Genomic DNA, 10249 nt, shown 5'->3' with positions numbered 1-10249 from the left:
TGTGTGTGTGTGTGTGTGTGTGTGTGTGTGTGTGTGTGTGTGTGTGTAAATGTTAGGAATGTAATAGTAAGGCTTTCCCTGACCTGGCTTCTTTGTCTGAATTTAGCCGTGTATTCTGGAGGAAGCCACTTAACCTCCCTGCTTCCCAGTTTTTGATAGAATGAGCAGTAAGCTACCTGATCTGAGAGTTGTTCCCTCTTATCTCCCTAGGTGTTTAGGGTCCCTTTACCATGAACATCCTGCTGTAAGCTTGCCTGATCTGAAAGTTGTTCCCTCTTATCTCCCTCTACCATGAGCATCTTGCTGTAAAGCCCCTGTTGCTCCTGGACGTAGGAACAGCTAGGGACCAGTGGTGAGGGTCTGTCCATTGAATTGAAATGAGCTTTTAGGGCATAGAGCTTCTATGTCATTCTTGCGTTTGTCAGGTTCTAGGTACTTGGAACCTGGTGACACCATAAATGTCAGCATATTTTGTGGAAGCCTTTTTTGGGACTACAGCATTACTTAAATCTTAGGCCCTGTGGTTCCAGTCACTAGGTAGATGTTTTTTTCCCCGAGGGATATCTATAAAAATTAATTATGGAAGGCCACAGTTTCTGGAATCTTGTGGTTCAATAATGGCTCATTTTCTCATATAATTGTGATAATAAGTATTTGAAGGTCAGAGTATATTTGAGACCGCTTCACTGATAGAAGCTTATAACAAGGAGGGAAAGCAATGACTTCTTAACATTCCTGACCAGATTATTGTGCTTTATGCTCTCACTCTCTCTCTTCCAGTCAGTCTCTCTCCCTTTCTTTTTTCAGTTCTCTCTTCTCTCTTTTTCTTTCTCTTCCCTCTCCCCATCTCCTTTTTTGAGGCAGTGTCATGAGTTGTCTTAGAGTTCACTATATAGATCAGACTGTCCTAGAACTCAGAGAGACCTGCCTGCCTCTTCCTTTGCCTCTTAAATTTCTCTTTTTAAAAATTGAACTGAAGTGGGTAAGTAGTGAAAAGATGGATATTAAATGAGTATATACTTGTTATGAAGTGTATTTCCATGTGGCACATAGTAATGTTTATTTTTCTTTTACTTGTAGTAATGAATGTTATAACAATTGAAGATTATAAGAGCACATACTGGCCAAAATTAGATGGTGCCATAGACCAACTTTTAACCCAGAGTCCTGGTGACTATATACCTATATCCTATGAACAGATTTACAGGTAAGTCACCATTTAAATTTTCTGAATTTGATGTGATATATAAAGTATGTAAGATGAATTTGGGTGTATATATTCTCTACGCTGGTGTATTGGAGGTTTGGTTTGTAAGTGGTTAGCAAATCAAGACACTGTTAACTTCCTCCTCTGCTTGCTTGCTTGCCTGCCTCTGTCATATACAGTGAAAAACCTCTGTGGCCAGTGAGAAAAATTTTTATTTGCTGTAAAAATACATGGTTTTTAGGGAGATCCTTGTTAGCCCTGTTGATGCATACTGACATGCAGTTCTAATTCTCTTTGGTATTTTGTTACCTAGCTTTTGGTAAAAGGAAAGCAGCAGATTAGGAACTGGGTTGGGAAATGAGATCAGCTGAAGAGTGTCAGGAAGAGGTGACAGCTATGTTGTTCCCCACCAAGGAGATGCATTGCAAACATCCTTGTGAGTTAGAAACTTTCTCTCTGTTGGTTATGACTTGTCCTTATTTTGACATGTATTTTTAATAAATGAGAGAGAAGCTGGTTTATAAGGAGTCATCATGTTCAGACCATAGATCCTCACCAATTTCGGATTATTTTATGCCTATTTAATATGTTCTACTTGGGCCATGGGAATTTAGTTGGCAATGTCCTTTCCATCAGAACACTGACTAGGGAGGATAGATTTTTCTTAGTTTTGAGTTTATCACCTGTTTCAGGCTGGTGATTGGTATTTTGAATGTGTGGGTTTTGTTTTTGTTTCTGTTTTTTGTTTGTTTGTTTGTTTTTGTTTGAGACAGGGTTTCTCCGTGTATCCCTGGCTGTCCCAGAACCAGCTCTGTAGACCAGGCTGGCCTCAGACTCAGTCAGATCCGCCTGCCTCTGTCTCGAAAGCGCTGGGATTAAAGGTGTGTGCCACCACCGCCCATCTCGAATGTGTGTTTTAACATGGGGTTGTATGGAATGCTCTTCATTGACTTGCTTCTGGTGCCCTTGTTTCTTCTTGCAGCTGTGTGTATAAGTGTGTGTGCCAGCAGCACTCTGAACAGATGTACAGTGATCTGATTAAAAAGATAACCAGCCACTTAGAGCGAGTATCCAAGGAGCTGCAGGTAAGGAGCTGAATGCATTAGTATTTGCTGCTTTGAGTGTTTCTGCCGAGGTGGAACTAGGCTGTTGCCTGAACAGTTGGGATCTTGTCAATTGATTTAACACACAAATTTATAGTTTTTAGTTGGATACTGACTAAATGATCTAATCTTTAGAGTAGTTTGAAAATTTGACATAAATTATGGACCTTTTTATTTAGAATATACTTTATTCATAAACTGCTCCTACTTAGCACCATGTCCATGTTTCTTTCCTTTAAAACCTTGTTTTTCTGTTAACTTCACTACTTGGTGAAATTTTTTAAAAAATTCATTGTATTTTAACTTCTGTTTTGAATTTGTGTTGTCTTTCAAGAGTGAATGTTTTGCCTCCTAGTTTTTAAAACTTGCAGTGTGAATAGTTGAAGCCAGCTATTGGCAAAGTCTTGCAGATGATTTTACTCTCTAGGTAACAGCAGAAAACCCTCAGTGACCTTTCCCTCAGACACTAGTTTTGTGCTAGAGCCAGATCCCAGTTGGATTCTGGTGTGCAAGTAACAGAGTCTAGAAAACTCACTCCAGGGTTAGTGACCAGGGTTCACTCCAAGGTGAGGAACAGTTCCAAAAGTAGGATTTGTGTTTGACACAGTTTCTCGCCTACCTTGTATCTCATTTACATTTCATCTTGGTGGGGGTGTCAGTGTGCACATGCCCCACGGGCCCTTGCTACAGTTGGTTTTCTCCTTTCACTGTGTGGGTCCTAGAGCAAGCTCAGGTCATTAGGCTTGGTGTCAGGTTCTCATCCCTACATGCTGAGCCACCTCATTGCCAAGGGTTTTGTTTTCTATTTTTCCTTTTTTCTCAATTATAGCCAGAGTTACATTTTCTAAAATATATAACTTTGCCTATTAAATTATTTTCATCTTTTTGTAACTGAATACAATATGCTCATTAACATATATTTACATATATGTATATAATACTGCCTAGGTATCATGTATAAGTTATAGGTGAAACTCAAAAGCTGTTCGTTATGCTTTAGTTTACTTTTTAATTCTCGACTCTCCTTTCTCCCTGATTTCTCATCAAAAGGCAGCTTTCTGCTCTGGTATGTCTGTCCTGTGAACCTATCTATCATTCCTCCGGTTTCTCTCACTGTCCTTTTACAAGTGCTTTGCTGATTGTTGTTGGTTACTTTATGTACCTAAGTATATTTAGCCAGCTTTTGATTGATTGATCTTTAGGTAGCTTTTAAACTAATAACACTTTGATGAACAAACAGTCTGGTAAGTAATGTTATCTTGCTGTGCCCAAAGGTACCAGGTTAGACTCACAAGTTTTAGTCATGTCTGTGTCAGAGTCTGTTTCCTCACCCAGCTAATACAGCATTTCACATAACTAAACTTTAACTTCCTTTTAGAAAGGACTTATTAAAGATTAACACAAGATAAAAGTGCACTTCTTTTAGTATTTTAGTATTCTTTTAGAAAAGCTAAATGTCAGTAACGTTAAGGCATATATGATATAAAACCGGTGACTTTAGAGTCAGTATACTCCCCACTGAGTTTAAAAAGATTTTCTTTACATTTTTTTTCCTGAGGTTCTGGGACTCAGATTCTTGGGGTCTTGGACATGCTAAGCAAGCGCTCCCCCCTGAGCTGCACTAGCTCTTGCTTTCTTGAGTCAGTCTCAGGTGGGCTGCACCTAGCTAACATCTAGGTACGGTGGTGCCAAGTTGGCCTTGGTCCCTGATCTAGCCTTAGCTCCCGGGTCCTGAGATTATAGACACACCCCACCCTGCTAATCTTTAAGATGACTTATTTTGGAAGATTGTAACCAGTTTTAAATAGCTAGGTAAAGTAGGTAACAGCATGAACCTCAGACCCTGGTCTCATCTTTGTCACTCAGCAGTTGTAGGCCCTTTTATTAAACATGTTAACATCATCTTGTCAACTTTTTCAACATTAAGGTGAAGTAGTTTTATTGAAATATTTGTGTTCCCTTTATACTAAGTTGTAAGATCCTTTTCTCTTCTGCTTCCTGCCATGCAAAACCTTTCTCAGTATTACATTCATTTCTGTTAACCTATGGATAGCCTTCCTGGAATTCTTATCCAACTCTTATAATAATACAGAGCAGAGTAGAACAAAACAGACTTGTAGGTATTTGTCTGTGGATCCAGAGCCTCTTACAAGTAACAAGCCTATTAGGACTGTGGTTGTGTTATTGAATACTGTCTCTGTATTCATGCCTGACGACCTCTCTTGCTCGCCTGTGAGGCAGGGACTGCCCTGTTTTGTGTTTCTCTTTTTAGCCTTAATACCTGGCACAAATGTAACTCAGTTCGACTTACACCAGTAAGAAAGAGTATCATGGTCAGCTGATTTTCATGTTCTCTATAAGCTTACGTAGTTTTCTACGGGGCAGGACTTTGTGTTTGGATGGAGCATGTTATTTGCAACCTGTTTTTTATATTCTTGAGCCAGAACAGTGAGATGAGCTGCATTTGGCAGGTAAGGGAAGCTGAGCACTGCAGTTGGCAAACCAGTGGGCTGCAGGCATCAGCTTCTGTTCCCAGTGTGGCTTATTTATCCTTATTTAAAGGCACATTCTGTTACAGACACGCAGAGTGCTGTCTGAAATACCATTCCATATTTGGTGTTGACCTAAAAGCGAGAGAATTTTGTTTTTAGATTTTAATATATTAGTCTGGCAGACGTAAAAAATTTTTATGATAGCACCATTTTAGTGTTTTAAAACACACATGCCATACTCCCTTACATACACCTTTTTTTTTATTTTAGAATAGTGTCCTTTGCACCTCTTCAGTAACTTAAAGTTTGTTGTTGAATTGGTAAAACAAATAACTAAACACACTTGGTGTTCTTCTTGCTTATAACTTCACTTGATGCCTGTCTATAGTTTCTGTTATCCTGCCTAGTTTTTTCTTTTAAACTCTCTAAGTCCTGTCTCCTTTAAATGTCATAAGAAAATTGTGTTTTTTTTTTCTTTTCTGTATTTCCAGAGTTTTAGTTTTTGATTTACAAATGAATGGAGTAGTCGTATATAGAAAATTGTTTTTACCAGTTGAGCCAATAGTCTGCTTAGTGTTTATTTTTGTTGTTTTTGAGACAGTGTGTATGTAGTATTTTAGTATGTAGCCCTGGCTGGTTTGGCAATTGCTATGTAGACAAGGCTAGCTTCAGAAGAATCTGCTACCTTTGACTCCCCAGTGCTGGAACTAAAGGTGTGCACTACCACTGCTGGCACAGCTACTTAGTTCGAAAAGTTCTGTTTCCATTTACAGAAATCACCACGCTTGAGCTGAGGATGTGGATAGGACTTAGAACACGCCTGCTGAGTTTGAATTACTTCTGGTAGAAAGGTCACATTCACAGCCAAGTTGGAAGGCCTCTACTCAGCTCACTGTCTCAGGCTTAAGATCCCACATTCATCTTTGGCTCCTCTCTTTTCTCTTTCCCTTTGCTTTCAGGAGATGGTCAGTTAGTGGGCTATCACACTAATTGCTGCTTACATCCTGCTCTAGCACAGTCTTGACATGCTCCAAGCCAATATTTTCTTGTTTGCATTTACAACTCTTCATTCAGTTGAGTAATGTCTTAAAAATCCCTAACTTGTGACCATACATTCTATGGAATCCTGTAGCTCTACCAGTGTCAAGCTGTCAAGAGACACAGCTGAACCATATGGACCAGAAAGCAGAAAAACTGAAAATAAATGTTGGAAGTTTTAGACAAGTGCTGGGGAAATAAATACCTCAGTGGGAATTGTAAACCCCCAGGATCCATTTATATAAGCAAGACACATAATCCCAGTGCTTCTACAGGGAGACTGTCATTGTTGGTGAGTTATACGCAATAAAAAAAAAAAAAAAAAAAAAAAGAAAGCCACTCCAGGATGAATTTGGGCTTCTCAGCAGCCAAGGGGAATAGTCTCTGTGGGACTGAACTAGACAGCTACCTAAAAGCTCTTTTTATTGTTATACAGAAGGCACCTTTAGCAAGTCAGTTTCTGAGTACCAAAACTTCTTATCTGATCTAGGGACTGTCTTGAAAGGACCATTACCTAAGCAGTTCTCGGGCACACTTCTTAGTTTGTTAGTCCTGTCTCAGACTAAGAGATGCAAAGGCTCTGGAAACTTCCGAGGGATAGATAACAATCAGTGACAAAAGGTTACTTCAATGCTAGGTGCTATATCACTCCAGATTCCTGCCAGATAACAACAGTTCTGCTAAAATTCTGTAACAGGAGATGTGGAAGGAGTAGGAGAATCCTGGGAGACTTACCGGCCAGGTAACCTGACATACATCAGAAAGATGATTGTTGTCACTTCATGTTTCCCACCACCAGGCTGCTGGGCAGGAAACAAAAGTACGAGTTTCTCCCTTGGAAAAGGGTGAAGTCAAAGGGTCAAAAGGAGCTCAGGGTAGCAATCAGGGCCTGGCCTGATTCGGGCTGCTTGGTGAATATTGGGTAATGGAGGCTCTCTCAGAATTCCAAAACTAATAGAGGCAGAGGCGGGAGCCCGGTTTTGTCTTTGGGAATAGCCAGCTGCTTGCTGATGGGCACTGCAGTGGGCAGAGTGGCACAAGAAAGATAACTGCAGCCTTCTTGGCTGATACCGGTGAATGGTGGAAGGTCTCATTGGCCAGCAGCCTGTGGCTGTCAGCCAAGTCCTGGGGAAGTGTGTGTGTGTGTGTGTGTGTGTGTGGGGGGGTGTCCAGCAATGAATTCTTTGGGGAGAAGGGGAGCCTGTCCTTTCCCAGACTAAATGACAAGTCCCAACTGGTCGTGGTGAAATAGATGATGCTGGCCCCCTTTATTTCCTGTGAAACAGGGACTTATAAACCCTGGGACAGTGGGAGGGGATTTGAGGATAAATATGTTTGATTCTATGGGGCTGGGGATGCCAGGGATACTTGATTTACATGCAGTAGAATAGTACAGCACTATCATTAAGAAGAACATAGTACTTAATTATTCTGTGGGTGGGGGAAGAACTCCAGGTACTGTTAAAGGTCATTGGTTGAAAGCCAAGACACCAAGGCATCTTATTAGCATAGGGTGGATGTTTTCAGGAATCCCCAGGTGCTTGCAGAACCTGTTTCTCATTAGGAAAGGGTTGGGTTTGTAATCTCCTTGAGGGAGAAAATCTGGGGTTCCCCAGATCAGGCAGAGGGAACCCAGCTGAGAAAGGGAATCCATCATCTTGCACTGAGCTCAGAGTCTATCCCGAAATGCCCACAGATGATGACAACAGCAAAAAAAACCCTGTCTCAAACAAGGCAGAAGGTGAGGGTGTTTGATTTAAGAAAATTTAATTTAAAAAAAATTTAAATGCTAGGTTAGAAAATAATAAAGTTTGGAAAAATCAAGGGCCTAAGCATTTATGTCAAACAACAGATGGAACCTAAAGAAAGCATAATGGCTGCTTGTTAGACCACTGCAATGTTTAGAGCCATCCAGACAACTGTGATTAATAGCAGAGGAACGTGAGGCATTAAAGTAAAAGGAGACCAATCTCAGCCTAGTTAGGGTAGTGAAGAGGATGGCAGCACCAACCACAGTTTGTCATGGAGAAGAGAAAAGAGAACTTCACAGACAGAGGCTTCTCTGTGGAGAGGTATGGTCTTACCCAGGTCTTAAGGAGTAGTCATGTGAAGAAGACAGGGAAGGTTGTTCCAGTGGGGTTGGGAGGGGAAGAAGCTGGAAAAGTAGACCAGATTGAGATGATAGAAGGCATTGAATGATAGGAATTGCATCTTAGAGTATCAGTCTTTTAAGCATATAAGATAGGTTGGAGTAGGAAGGAATATGGGCAACTGCTGACTGTAGTGGGTTAACAGGTCATCTGAAATTCCAGAATGTGATAGTGAAAACTCTGAAAAAGGATGTCTTTTCATAAATTTGGTTTCCAAACTCATGTATGAAACTTGATTTAGGGGTGGAGAGATGGCTCAGTAGTTAAGAGCACTTGTTGCTCTTGTAGAGGACCCAGGTTCTATTCTCAGCACCCACATGGTGGCTTACATCATCTGTAACTTCTGTTGCAAGGATATGGATGCCTTTTGACAGCTCTGAGCATCAGGCTTGCACGTGGTGTGTAGGCATATGCAGGCAAAACATTCACACACATCAAAACAAAACTTAATCTAAACTGTCTGAACAATTTTCTGGGACCCTTCTTAAGCTTTCTCCCAGAAATAACAATGTATGGTTTTAGGCCCTACCGAGGTCCTTCCATAATGCCTTCTAGATTTCCAAGTGCCAAGTAAAGCAAGATAAACAGTTGGCCCTAGGAGTCTTAGTTGGAAATAAAAATGAGAAAGGTTGGCCATAGTGGTGCATCCTTTTAATCCCAGCACCCAGGAAGCAGAGGCAGGTAGATTTTTGTGACTTCTAGGCTGGTCTGGTCTTATATTGAGTTCTAAGCTATCCAGGGCTACAAAGCAAGAATAATAACTTCAGTGCATAGAAATGGTGTAGCTGCAGAACTGAGACAGAGATCATTTCGGTTTAAAGAAACTGCTAGGTGCTCATTAGATGTGGGGAAATAGGCAGTGTTTTAGAATGTTTGATTTTTTAGTGTCTGTATGCTAGGCCTTGCTAAGGTTACAGAAAAAGTACAGTATGGCCTTATTCTTTAGCACCCTTTATGGAAAAGGTATAATGGTCATTTTAATATTCTGAAATGTGAAGAGTTGACAGGGTAGGAAGATAAACTGAGCCCAAGTCTTGGCTAATTTTTTCCACTGTGAAGTTTCTTAAATATATTTTTGCCCCTTTCTGTCTCCTTAATTTTAAGCCCTCTGGGGTGCCTGACTGGACAATAAGAAAAGATACCTTGTATCTTGGCCTCATATTTTCCCCTGGTCCATTTTGATTTTTAGACATCTCATGCCACCTTTTCTTTTCTTAGCCTTCTGACTCCATTCTCTCAGGAGCAAGGAAATAGCCCTTGATGAGGATTTTAAGGCTGTTCACACACTGAAGTCCACATGAGAACTGCAGTCGTGTTCTGCCCTTTAGGTTTGAGTGGATTGTACCTTTACATATTCAGGTCTTTTTCCATCTGGTTTCTTTTGCCAGTAGCTCGTCCTTGCCAAGGAAGCATTGTGTTGTCCTGCTGGGGTTGGCTCCACATTCTTGGCACACTGTAATGTGCTCTCCTTACCTGTGTGGTGGTTTATGTTGCACTGTCGTGCTTACTGTTATGCAGGCTGGTGTGTTTAGTCAGGATGCCATCTTTGAAACAATGTGTGCTTTTGAGAGCAATGGTGCTGAGTTACTCATGCTGGTGTCTGCCAGCTTTCGTGGTCTTGAATTAGGACTCAAAGTGAATGCACCAGTTGTGGTGCTGCGTGACCTTGTTCACAATGCCCCAGTTCCCACTAGACCTACTGCCTTGACGTTAGGCCCCACCAAGTGACTTCTTCCTTTGGCACAGAAGTTATGTCAGAAAGTAGTGTGTATGCAAACACCAGGAGCAGTTTTCTGTGTTGCTGCTTCCTTGCAAAGGCGCCTAACTTGGTCCTCAAGTAAGGATAATGTGGCTCAAACTCTCAGCACAGGTGTAAAACATGAGTGAGTAAGACAGCTGTATTTAATTTTACTGTCTCATTCTGTGTGTGTGTGTGATGTATGTTCATGTGTGTGCTCATGTTTGTATGTGCATATAGAGGCCAGAATTCAGCCTCTCCAGGAGACATTGACCTTGCTTTTTTGAAATGAGGTCTCATTGGGACCCTCCCTGGCTACAGCTAACCATCAAATCCCAGGAATCTCTATCTCTACGTCTACAGTACAGCTGGGGCTGTACGAATGGCCCACCATGCTTTACTTGCTTGGGTGTTTTTGTTTTTGAGACTGAGACTGGTTTTATTGTGTAGCTGTGTGAACCACACTGACCTCACGGAGATTGACCTGTGCTTCCTAGGCGCTAGGAAGGAAGACTTGCGCC

The 10249-nt window shown here is 41.2% G+C and overlaps 1 protein-coding gene across 3 annotated transcripts in view; it reads left to right on the top strand.

Moving 5' to 3' along the window:
* Cacul1 (CDK2 associated cullin domain 1) overlaps nucleotides 1-10249 on the top strand; it is a 57178-nt gene that overhangs the window by 15048 nt on the left and 31881 nt on the right. For all 3 annotated transcript variants that reach the window (XM_055591612.1, XM_055591613.1, XM_055591611.1), the window contains exons 2-3: nucleotides 1081-1207; nucleotides 2190-2292. In XM_055591612.1, coding sequence (XP_055447587.1) covers nucleotides 1081-1207; nucleotides 2190-2292 — 230 coding nt within the window. The remainder of the gene's footprint in view (nucleotides 1-1080; nucleotides 1208-2189; nucleotides 2293-10249) is intronic.

The sequence above is a fragment of the Psammomys obesus genome, unplaced genomic scaffold (assembly GCF_907164565.1).
Source record: "Psammomys obesus unplaced genomic scaffold, mPsaObe1.curated_primary_1811, whole genome shotgun sequence".
NCBI lineage: Eukaryota > Metazoa > Chordata > Mammalia > Rodentia > Muridae > Psammomys > Psammomys obesus.
Note: the sequence above shows the minus strand (reverse complement) of the source record. Positions and strands in the feature narration are given on the sequence as shown.